Source organism: Somniosus microcephalus, chromosome 17 (assembly GCF_052327205.1).
Source record: "Somniosus microcephalus isolate GS21.2 chromosome 17, FLI_Smic_1.0, whole genome shotgun sequence".
Lineage (NCBI taxonomy): Eukaryota > Metazoa > Chordata > Chondrichthyes > Squaliformes > Somniosidae > Somniosus > Somniosus microcephalus.
In genome coordinates this window covers 85,737,286-85,750,234 of record NC_141003.1, presented here as the reverse complement: position 1 = coordinate 85,750,234, position 12,949 = coordinate 85,737,286, and the positions used below count along the sequence as shown (strand labels likewise).

Sequence of the window (12,949 nt, the reverse complement as noted above, 5' to 3'; positions counted from 1 at the left end):
ACGAATGATTTATTTAGTCACCTTAAATTTTGAATTTTGTCCAGAAAAACACATACTAGTTCCTTATATCATATTTTAACTACGTGCATTTTTTTAAAAATTAAAAAAAACTCCAGTAAACCTCACCTGATTTATGGAAGTATTTGAGTGTCAGCTGTGGCTCTGGGCGGCACCGTCGCCTCTGTGTCAGAAGGTTGTGGGTTCACAGTCCCACTCCAGAGACTTGAGCACAAAAAGCTAGGCTGACACTCCAGTGCAGTGCTGAGGGAGTGCTGCATTGTCGGAGGTGTCGTCTCGCAGATGAGATGTTAAATCGAGGCCCCGTCTGCTCTCTCAGGTGGACGTAAACGATCTCACGACACTATTTCGAAGAAGAGCAGGGGAGTTATCCCCGGTGTCCTGGGGCCAATATTTATCCCTCAATCATATCACTAAAAAATGGATTATCTGGCCATTATCACATTGCTGTTTGTGGGAGCTTGCTGCGCGCAAATTGGCTGCCGCGTTTCCCACATTACAACAGTGACTACACTTCAAAAAGTACTTAATTGGCTGTAAAGTGCTTTGGGACGTCCGGTGGTTGTGAAGGGCACTATAGAAATGCAAGTCTTTTGACCGGTGTACTTTTATTTTTAGAGGCCTAGAATTCTTAAACCAAAGGTTCATGAGTTGAATTCCCAGCCTTGACTGTTGGACACTTGACGTGCCTCCATTTGCTCATTTCATTGGTTCTCTGGACAGGCTTCAATTGGATGAAACATTGGATGACCAAAATAAAACTACTTGGCTGTCAAGTAAGAAAAGAAATCAGGCGGGAGCCAAATATAATGTAGAAGGCACTGAAAGCACAAGTTACTCTCCGTTCTCTTTTAATTACCCAATGAACTCACAGAGGTGCTCAGCATTCTTGGTGAGGTCAGGCCATAGACATAGTGAAAGAGGAGGTAGTGGAGACACTGGATGGGATAAAAATTGATAAAGAGGAGGTACTAGAAAGGCTGGCTGTACTTAAAGTGAATAAGTCACCAGGAAAAGATGGTATGCATCCTAGGACACCGAGGGAAGTAAAGGTGGAAATTGCAGAGGTACTGGCCATAATCTTCCAATCCTCCTTAGAAACGGGGGTTGTGCCGGAGGACTAGAGAATTGCAAATGTTACACCATTGTTCAAAAAAGGGCGTAAAGATAAACCCAGCAATTACAGGCCAGTCAGTTCAACCTTGGTAGTGGGGAAGCTTTTAGAAACCATAATCAGGGACAAAATTAACAGTCACTTGGACAAGTGTGGATTAATTAAGGAAAGCCAGCACGGATTTGTTAAAGGCAAATCGTGTTTAACCAACTTGATCGAGTTTTTTGATGAGGTAACAGAGAGGGTTGATGAGGGCAATGCGGTTGATGTAGTGTACATGGATTTCCAAATAAAGTGCCACATAATAGGTTTACCGGCAAAGTTGAAGTCCATGGAATAAAAGGGACAGTGGCAGCATGGATACAGAATTGGCTAAGTGACAGGAAACAGAGAGTAGTGGTTAACAGTTGTTTTTCGGACTGGAGGAAGGTATACAGTGGTGTTCCCCAGGGGTCGGTACTAGGACCACTGCTTTTCTTGATATATATTAATGACTTGGACTTGGGTGTACAGGGCACAATTTCAAAATTTGCAGATGACACGAAACTTGAAAGTATAGTGAACAGTGAGGAGGAGAGTGATAGACTTCAAGAGGACATAGGCAGGCTGGTGGAATGGGCGGACACGTGGCAGATGAAATTTAATGCAGAAAAGTGCGAAGTGATACATTTTGGTAGAAAGAATGAGGAGAGGCAATATAAACTAAAGGGTACAATCCTAAAGGGGGTGCATGAACAGAGAGACCTAGGGGTGCATGTGCACAAATCATTGAAGGTGGCAGGGCAGGTTGAGAAAGCGGTTAAAAAAGCTTACGGGATCCTGGGCTTCATAAATAGAGGAATAGAGTACAGAAGCGTGGAAATGATGAACCTTTATAAAGCACTGGTTCGGTCTCAACTGGAGTATTGTGTCCAATTCTGGGCACCGCACTTTATCACATCACAGAAATCACAGAAACCCCACAGTGCAGATAGAGGCCATTTTGGCCCATCGAGCCTGCACCGACACATATCCCACCCGATCCCCGTAACCCCACGTATTTAATCCCCCTAACACTAAGGGTCAATTTATCATACCAATCAACCTAACCCGCACATCTTTAGGAAGGATGTGAAGGCCTTAGAGAGGGTGCAGAAAAGATTTACGAGAATGATTCCAGGGATGAGGGACTTCAGTTACGTGGATAGACTGGAGAAGCTGGGGTTGTTCTCCTTAGAGCAGAGAAGATTGAGAGGAGATTTGATAGAGATGTTCAAAATCATGAGGGGTTCTGGACAGAGTAGATAGAGGGAAACTGTTCCCATTGGCGGAAGGGTCGAGAACCAGAGGACACAGATTTAAGGTGATTGGCAGAAGATCCAAAGGTGACATAAGAAAAAACTTCTTTACGCAGCGAGTGGTTAGGATCTGGAATGCACTGCCTGAGAGGGGTGGTGGAGGCAGATTCAATCGTGGCTCTCAAAAGGTCATTGGATAAGTACCTGAAGGAATGAAATTTGCAGGGCTACGGGGAAAGGGCGGGGGAGAGGGACTAGCTGAAGTGCTCTTGCAGAGAGCCGGCACGGGCTCGACGGGCCGAATGGCCTTCTTCCATGCTGTAACCATTCTATGATTCTAGGTCAGACACTGCATCTGAATGATGTTTTAGTCCAAAAACAATTTATGATTATTTCAATAGTCTCACCATTTTTTCATAAAGATTACGTTTCACCAAACCATGCTCTGAAAATGCAGCAAAATTGACTGTGTTCCTGGAAAAGTCCGAATATGGATTGGTTTGATTGAAAGAGGGAGAAGGGTCAAAGAATTCTAAAAACCGAATAAAGGCATTTGCCACTTCCCGAATGGTCCTCAGCGAGTTGATCTAGATGAACCATACAAGAAATCCCAGCTCTGATCCCCAGTCTGTGCTGGGTTCGTTGATCTCACAGGGTGGTGGTAGAGGCGTGACATTCGGCCACTGGGTTAAGAAAGGCAAAATCAGGAGCTCCAGCTCCTGATCCCTAACCAGTAACCCCCAGTGGAAGCGCACGTGTGTGGGCACCAGGTGAGGATAGGATACGAGTTAGCTGTCATGTCCCCCCATGGTCAAAAATCCCACTCAGTGAGTAGCACCCTTGCCTCTGAGTCAGAAGGTTGCGGGTTCAAGTCCCACTCCAGAGACTTGCGCACAAAAGATCCCATAGCACTATTTTGAAGAAGAGCAGGGGCGTTCTCCCCGGTGTCTTGAGGCCAATGGCCCAGAAATTCGGGTCTCCACGGGTGAGTACGCGCGGGGTACTCACCCGTAAGCCCAATGGAAGTGCCGGTTTCGTGCATGCACTGCGCATGCGCGGGAAACCGGCACTTCCGTTCCCCTGAAAGAAGGGGTTCAGAGGTCGAACGCGTGCGCCGGAGAGGCAGCGCGTGCGCATCGAACTTACGTTTTTTTTGCAGGTTTCTCCGGCAGGGTAAGTCTCCAGCAGTTACACATGTAAAAAGCAGTCGCAAGGCCTGCTTTTTACAAGGTAAGTGGTGAATTAATTAAAATTAAAACATTTTTTCCACAGGTTTATTATTTTTAAAACTTTAAAGAAAGGTAAGTTTACTTTTAACCCCGTTAGAAAATGTAATTAATTTTTTCAAAAATTTAAATTATTGTTTAAAATAGTTATTTCATGTAATTTATAGTTTATTTTAAAAATGTGATGCTTTTTTAAAATTTATTTGAAGATTTAGTGATGTTTTGGGGCTTATAGTATTTATAGGTTTGACAGCTCTTCCTGTCAAACTTATGAATGAAGCATTCCCTGCTACCATTGGCTCTCCATGGCCCACGTGATCCCAGGGGACGCATCAAACTAACTGTGCCCCTGGGATACGCAAGCACTGCGCGCCGGCAGTTGGAGGAGGCCCAGGATCGGAATCCCACGCGGGCCCACAGCACAACGGCCGGCGCGCTAGGTAAGTGCAGGTCGGGGGCTTGCACCCGCGGGAAGCCTCCGACCTGAATTTCTGGGCCAATATTTATCCCTCAATTAATGTCACTTAAAAAAAAAAAACAGATTATCTGGTCATTACCACATTGCTGTTTGTGGGAGCTTGCTGTGCGCAAAATTGGCTGCCACGTTTCCTACATTACAACAGCGACCACACTTCAAAAAGGACTTAATTGGCTGGAAAGCGCTTTGGGACGTCCGGTGGTCGTGAAAGGTGCTATAGAAATGCAAGTCTTTTTTTTTTCTTTTTATCGTTAAGGTTCACATTGAATTGTGATGTGGTGTTGTGGTGAGGTAGTGGAGTGCAAATGGCGATGGTGAAATCAAAGGATAGCAATTGCTGTCGGTGATATTATTGCATGAACAGTTAACGAGCTTGTATCAAATTCCTCTCTCTGCTATTTTAGCTGTGTTGGGAACCCATTTAAGATAAATGGGTTGATGCCACTCATGAAATAGCAGAAGAGTTTGATACGAGTGCACTGAGGTCATAGAACGACATTCCCAACAGTAATTCCTGTTCTTATACCTGAGCAAGGAGTCAATCCCTTCAAGAGAAGAGAGGGCAAGAGGGAAGAAAACTGAAGGGAAAAGGGGGAAAGGAGATAAGAATCACATTGGCAGGTAGCATACCGTGGCTTCAAGGTGGACAGTGATCTGTGTACTTTATATACGGAAAGCATTGACTATTTGTTGTGGTAGAGTTTCGCCAGCACCATTTGGTTTCCTGTATGCGATACCAAAAAGAAAAGGCACTAAACTTCTGCTCCTTTTGCAGCTCATGTGTTCCACAGTGCAGAAGGCACTTTTCGAAGAGGAAGACAGAGTGAAGAAATTGATCAGCCGCGTCGCCATGCTGGAGAGTCGCAACAAGCAACTGAAAGACAAGGTGAAGAGAGTGAAACGCACCCTGCGGCAGGTGAAGAAGAACAGCCGTCGCATGGAGCAACTAAACAAGAAACTGCTGGAGAAAACGTCAAACGGCGGCAGCCAGAGTCCACATTACGCCAAACCTGACTCCAACGTGGCAATTCTCAAAGTATAACACACAGGCAGCGTACGAGGCACTGAAATTGTTGCAATTACTCTTGTCTGTCTTGTAATTTACTCAATGAGCTAACACAGGAGGTGCTGGGCATTTCAGTTAGCTCCGTCACTGTACTCTCTCAGTGATGTTCATCCAAGGCCATTAGGTCCCCCCAAGCCATTTATGAATAGTTTTATAGTCCCATTGCTTTGTTTAAGAAGATAAAAGGAAAGTTGGATAAAGTTACTGCGCACAGTATTAATCATTATTTTACTTTCGCCAATATGTGATAAGTATTTCTTGCTTTTGCGGCAGCGTTTCCTTTTGAGAATAGTCCATGTTTTATTCTTGTAATTAAGAAGTGAATGACACCACAATTAAGAGAACAATTGCTGGTACGAAAGTACAGACAATATCCATTCAATCAGTGCCTTCCTAAATGGAAATCCATGGTTCTTTTGTGCGGACAACAGTAAGGCAGGTATTCTGCATTTGTGCACCAATCCTCCAGTTCTCTATAAACTTTTTTGACACATTTACACGAAATATAATTTTTCAAAGTAAACATATAATAGAAAAGTTATCTTGTACGTTAGCATCAAGTGTTACTGAGTCTAGACAGTTTCAGAATCACAGTCTGTATTTGTTTTCTCAACCGTTTGTAGGATGTTTTCTGTATATTTCAATAAAAAAAATATATACTTTGCTAATTATTCTGTTTGTGATGGTGGATAATATAAGGTTTTTCTTCCTCATTTCAAGCCAGCAACTCCAGGTGTGCAAAATCTGTAACGAAAAACCGCAGGAAATCTCACATATTGCAGCTCAGATTGGTGAAATATTCTCTTCATACCTTTGTGGTTATATATTCAAATCTTAGCACCCTGTTTAATTTGTATTCATGCGCTTCAATTTGATCAGTTATTGACAAAGTATTTCAAACATTAGGCATAATTTCATCTGTTTGACAGTACAAGAGTTGCCAGCATAATGTTGTGCCCCTGGAGTGTCAGCTGTGGCTCAGTGGGCAGCGCTCTCGCCTCTCCGAGACAGAAGGTTGTGGGTTCAAGTCCCACTCCAGAGACTTGAGCACAAAAATCAAGGCTGACACTCCAGTGCAGTGCTGAGGGAGTGCTGCACTGTTGGAGGTGCCGTCAGAGACGGAAGAACTTATAATGGGGAATGAGGAAATGGCAGAGAAATTAAATAAATACTTTGTTTCTGTCTTCACAGAGGAAGACACAAAAATCCTCCTAGAAATACGAGAAAACCAAGGGTGTGGCGAGAATGAGGAACTTAAAGAAATGATTAGAAAAAAAACAGTACTAGCAAAATTAATGGGACTAAAAGTCGCTAAATCCCAAGGAGTGGATGACCTACATCCTAGGGTTTTGAAAAAGGTGGCCATTGGGATAGTGGACGCATTGGTTGTCATCTTCCAAAATTCTATAGATTCTGGAATGGTTCCTGCAGATTGGAGGATAGCAAATGTAACCCCACTATTTAAGAAAGGAGGGAGAGAGAAAACGGGGAAATACAGACCTGTTAGCCTCACTGCCCCATGTCCTAACTCGCACCCAGTCCTGTTCACCCATCACCCCCTGTGCTCACTGCCCCGTGTCCTAACTCACACCCAGTCCCGTTCACCCATCGCCCCCTGTGCTCACTGCCCCATGTCCTAACTCGCACCCAGTCCTGTTCACCCATCACCCCCTGTGCTCACTGCCCCGTGTCCTAACTCGCACCGAGTCCCGTTCACCCATCGCCCCCTGTGCTCACTGCCCCGTGTCCTAACTCACACCCAGTCCCGTTCACCCATCACCCCCTGTGCTCGCTGCCCATGTCCTAACTCACACCCAGTCCCGTTCACCCATCACCCCCTGTGCTCGCTGCCCATGTCCTAACTCGCACCCAGTCCCGTTCACCCATCACCCCCTATGCTCGCTGCCCCGTGTCCTAACTCGCGCCAAGTCCCGTTCACCCATCGCCTCTGTGCTCGCTGCCCATGTCCTAACTTGCACCAAGTCCCATTCACCCATCACCCCCTGTGCTCGCTGACCTACACTGGCTCCCGGTTAAGCAACACCTCGATTTTAAAATTCTCTTCCTTGTTTTCAAATCCCTCCAGGGCCTCGCCCCTCCCTATCTCTCTAACCTCCAGCGCTACAACCCCCCTGAGATCTCTGCGCTCCTCCAATTCTGCCCTCTTGAGCATCCACGATTTTAATCATTCCGCCATTGGCCGCCGTGCCTTGAGCTGCCTAGGACCTAAACTCTGGAATTCCCTCCCTAAACCTCTCTGCCTCTCTACCTCTCTTTCCTCCTTTAAGATGCTCCTTAAAACCTACCGCTTTGACACCTCTGCCCTAATTTCTCCTTATATGGCTCGATGTCAAATTTTGTTTGATAATCGCTCCTGTGAAGCACCTTGGGAAGTTTTAACATTTTAAAGGCGCTATATAAATACAAGTTGTTGTCGTTGCATTTTAGCCACAATTCATAGCCCATGTACAGTTAACCAAACATTTGTGATCAGTACTGATTAGGTTTCCTTATGAACGAAAATACAACTAGCAAAACTTTTGTATAATTCTTGCTTTGGGCATGCAATGTATTCATTCCTGTGGATTTAAGAATTTTTTAAAAATTCATTCATGGGATGTGGGTGTCGCTGGCAAGGCCAGCATTTATTGCCCATCCCTAATTGTCCTCATGAAGGTGGTGGTGAGCCGCCTTCTTGAATATAACTGAGTGTCTCGCTGGGCCATTTCAGAGGGCAGTTAAGAGTCAACCACATTGCTGTGGGTCTGGAGTCACATATAGGCCAGACCGAGTAAGGACGGCAGATTTCCTCCCCTAAAGGACATTAGTGAACCAGATAGGTTTTTACAACAATCCGGTAGTTTCATGGTCACCATTACTGATACTAGCTTTTTATTGCAGATTTTAATTTAATTAACTGAATTTAAATTCCCCAGCTGCTGTGGTGGGATTTGAACAACACATTATTAGTCTAGGCTGCTGGATTACTAGTAACATAACCACTATGCTACTGTACCCTTGTTTTGTTAGTTTTATATTCTCTCATCACTCAGAGAAATTTTTATGCTAGACATCGATTAATTACGTTAATTCTTTGACAAGCATGATGGAAAGCGTGGCACTGTGAACTGAAACAATGATTATATAGTAGGGTTAAAAATAATAATCAGATAGAACAATTTCATCAGCTAAGGTGTTGTTATTTAGAGATGGTTGCTGAAAATTATGTAGACCTCAGAAAGTTAGTCTGAATTAAGGGTCGCTGTTAAGTAAATATTTCATTCTTGAGCTCTCCCATGGTTCATGTGCAAATGCAGCATATGATGTAGCACGAAGCATACACTTCAAGAAGATGACAGGTTAAATCCTCAATCTGTGCTGAGTTAACTGACCTCAGTTAGTTTTAGCCGTGGCTCAGTGGGCGGCACTCTCGCCTCTGAGTCAGAAGGTTGTGGGTTCCAGTCTCACTCCAGAGACTTCAGCACAAAAATCTATGCTGACACTCCAGTGCAGTACTGAGGGAGCGCGGCACTGTCGCAGGTGCCGTCTTTCGGATGAGACGTTAAACCGAGGCCCCGTCTGTTCTCTCGGGTGGACGTAAAAGATTCCACGGCACTATTTCGAAGAAGAGCAGCGGAGTTCTCCCTGGTGTCCTGGGGCCAATATTTATCCCTCAATCAACATCACTGAAACAGATGAGCTGGTCATTATCACATTGCTGTTTGTGGGAGCTTGCTGTGCACAAATTGGCAGCTGTGTTTCCTACATTACAACAGTGACTACACTTCAAAAAAGTACTTCATTGGCTGTAAAGTGCTTTGGGACGTACTGAGGTCATGAAAGGCGCTATAGAAATGCAAGTCTTGGGGGTTTTTTTTCTTTCGCAGTTATGGCAGCAGTTGGGCCTGTGTCTCCTGGACTAGGAGGGTAAAAACTAGCCAAGGTTTGCAGTAACCGGTAGCCAGTGACACATGCAGCAAAGTGCGCGCACGTGGACATTGGATGAGGGTAGCATCGGGCTTGACCAAAATGGTGAATAATGAAAAGGTCTGTTGATATTCGCAGCCTACGCTGACAGATGCGACAGGGTCACTTTGTTAAATTAAAGTAGGGCTGTTGGGATCCAGGGAAACATAGCCCACCCTGAACCAGAGCAGCTGGGGAGAAGATTGGAAATTAATGAAAGTATTCCTTTCCGTATCAACATATGAATGTTGCATAAACATAGTTTTCCACTTGTGTTTATAGAGAGAGTAGTTTCTGCTCCCCCGTCCAAAATTCTCCCACATATCCATCTGGCTCTCTCTAAATGGTGGGGCAGGATGATCCTAGCCTGCACACGCTTCATGGATGAGCAGGTTGGGAAGGGGAAGGTTCAAGCCCGCCTCTCTTCTCCAACAGAGCTAGAGCTGGTTATGACCGACAAACTTCCCTCGAAGCGAATTCTGACTGAGAACGTATTTTATCATTTAACTAATTACAAGGTTTATATGCAGGTGTTCCATTTGTCCACATGGAAGAGTGTACAAGATGTACGGCAGTCAATATCAAAGCAAAATGTTAAATGCAAGTGGGAATAATAAGAATTGCTCATTGCTTTATTAAAGGTCTGCCTTTCCAGAAGAAGGTGTAACCACCGCCTTGCTCCTTGAGCTGGCCTTTCCCTGCCCGCCGGGTCTCAGTCAGGGTGGCGATGTCTTTTTCTTAGGCAGTCCCTCGGATCCGAGGATGACTTGCTTCCTCACTAAAAAATAGTTCTCAGGTGTCTGATGAGTCCAATGCGGGACCTACAGTCTCTGTCACAGGTGGAGCAGACGGTGGTTGAAGGGACGGGTGGGTGGGGTGCTTTATTAAGGAATGCAGCGCCAACACTCCAGGAGGTTTGCGATCGCATCAGGTGATGTTGATAGGGCTCATGTAAACGGGAAACCGCTGGAGTAGACTATTTTGCTATTCAGCTCACTAACTGATTCAAGAGTGCAAGCCCCACATGGTCCCTGCGTCGTACTCTCTGAAGAATTGGGTTGCATACAGAACTGACCACAAGTGCATGACCAGAATCTGTCCCAGCTGTTGAAAAAATCTGTTAACCCATTTGAACATATGGGTGAATGAAAGGATGTACATCAGGGAATAGTGATGAGAAGACTACAAAATGATATCGGGCCAGGTTTGTAGTCTGGCATCAAGATGGGATTTTTTTTTCCAGCTAATATTGTGTACTTAGAGATTCATTTATACTACAATAATTAGTCTGGGTATTTATTTCTTCTGTGGAACTTCACGTTGCTTTGTTCTGCGGCCAGCTCAAGATTCACGCTGCAACTTCAGTGAGACTGCAAAGTAAAGCCATTGCACACTGATGCCACAACTGCCGTGTAAATGCAGCCATAGTTATACTGTTTTATTAACAAAAATATTTGAAATTGTTCCAACTTAGAGGAAATCTTTGTGTAAATTTTCACAATTTGCAGATGACACAAAACTTGGAAGTATAGTGAACAGTGAGGAGGATAGTGATAGACTTCAAGAGGACATAGACAGGCTGGTGGAATGGGCGGACACACGGCAGATGAAATTTAACGCAGAAAATTGCGAAGTGATACATTTTGGCAGGAAGAACGAGGAGAGGCAATATAAACTAAAGGGTACAATCCTAAAGGAGGTGCACGAACAGAGAGATCTGGGGGTATATGTGCACAAATCGTTGAAGGTGGCAGGGCAGGATGGGAAAGTGGTTAAAAAAGCATACGGGATCCTGGGCTTCATAAATAGAGGCATAGAGTACAAAAGCAAGGAGGTTATGATGAACCTGTATAAAACACTGGTTCGGCCACAATTGGAGTATTGTGTCCAATTCTGGGCACTGCACTTTAGGAAGGATGTGAAGGCCTTAGAGAGGGTGCAGAAAAGATTTACGAGAATGGTTCCAGGGATGAGGGACTTCAGTTATGTGGAAAGACTAGAGAAGCTGGGGTTGTTCCCCTTACAGCAGAGAAGATTGAGAGGAGATTTGATAGAGGTGTTCAAAATCATGATGGGTCTAGACAGAGTAGATAGAGAGAAACTGTTCCCATTGGCAGAAGGGTCAAGAACCAGAGGACACAGATTTAAGGCGATTGGCAAAAGCACCAAAGGAGACATGAGGAAAACTTTTTTTTGCAGCGAGTGGTTAGGATCCGGAATTAACTGCCTGAAAGGGTGGTGGAGGCAGACTCAATCATGGCTTCCAAAAGGGAATTGGATAAGTACCAGAAGGAAAACAAATTGCAGGGTTACAGGGAAAGGGCGGGGGAGTGGGACTAGCTGAAGTGCTCCTGCAGAGAGCCAGCACGGACTCGATGGGCCGATGGCCTCCTTCTGTGCTGTAACCATTCTATGATTCTAAAAAGTGTTGTAATGATGTGTGATAATACAAGACAATGTTACTGACTACAACATCATAGAATCATAGAATGATAGAATCATAGAAATTTACAGCACAGAAGGCGGCCGTTCAGCTCATCTTGTCCGTGCTGGCCGACAAAGAGCTATCCACCCATATCCCACTTTCCAGCACTTGGTCCGTAGCCCTGTAGGTTACAGCACTTCAAGTGCATATCCAAGTACTTTTTAAATGTGATGAGGGTTTCTGCCTCTACCGCCCTTTCAGGCAGTGAGTTCCAGACCCCCACCACCCTCTGGGTGAAAAAAATTCTCCTCAAATCCCCTTTAAACCTCCTACCAATTACTTTAAATCTATGTCCTCATGTTATTGACCCTTCTGCTAATGGAAATAGGTCCTTCCTATCCACTCTATCTAGGCTCCTCATAATTTTATACACCTCAATTAGGTCTCCACTCAGCCTCCTCTGTTCCAAAGAAAACAACCCCAGCCTATCCACTCTTTCCTCATAGCCAAAATTCCCCAGCCCAGGCAACATCCTCGTAAATCTCCTCTGCACCCTCTCTAGTGCAATCACATCCTTCCTGTAATGTGGTGACCAGAACTGCACGCAGTACTCTAGCTGTGGCCTAACTAGTGTTTTATACAGTTCAAGCATAACCTCCCTGCTCTTATATTCTGTGCCTCAGCTATTATAGGCAAGTATCCCGTGTGCCTTCTTAACCACCTTATCTACCTGTCCTGCTAGTGCGTTTGATGTAGTCTATATGGATTTTAGCAAGGCTTTTGATAAGGTACGGCATGGCAGACTGGTCATGAAAGTAAAAGCCCATGGGATCCAAGGCAAAGTGGCAAGTTGGATCCAAAATTGGCTCAGAGGCAGGAAACAAAGGGTAATGGTCGAAGGGTGTTTTTGTGACTGGCTACCTTCAGGGATCTGCGGACATGCACTCCAAGGTCCCTCTGATCCTCTGCATTTCTCAGTGACCTACCATTTATTGTGTATTCCCTTGCCTTGTTAGCCCTCCCCAAATGCATTACCTCACACTTCTCCGGATTGAATTCCATTTGCCACTGTTCTGCCCACTTTCTACAGCTTTCTTCTTCATTATCAACCACATGGCCAATTTTTGTATCATCTGCAAACTTCTTAATCATACTTCTTACATTCAAGTCCAAATCATTGATATATACCACAAAAAACAAAGGACCCAGTACTGAGCCCTGCGGAACCCCACTGGAAACAGCCTTCCAGTCACAAAAACACCCTTCGACCATTACCCTTTGTTTCCTGCCTCTGAGCCAATTTTGGATCCAACTTGCCACTTTGCCTTGGATCCCATGGGCTTTTACTTTCGTGACCAGTCTGCCATGCAGGACCTTAT

At 44.9% G+C, this 12,949-nt stretch overlaps 1 protein-coding gene across 1 annotated transcript in view; it reads left to right on the top strand.

Annotated features, from left to right (window-relative positions):
- The window catches only part of ccdc3a (coiled-coil domain containing 3a), a 95,876-nt gene extending 90,033 nt beyond the window's left edge, over window positions 1-5,843 (top strand). Inside the window, exon 3 of the mRNA XM_086010789.1 lies at window positions 4,889-5,843. Coding sequence (XP_085866915.1) covers window positions 4,889-5,155 — 267 coding nt within the window. The 3' untranslated portion in view covers window positions 5,156-5,843. The remainder of the gene's footprint in view (window positions 1-4,888) is intronic.
- The last annotated feature ends 7,106 nt before the right edge of the window (window positions 5,844-12,949 follow it).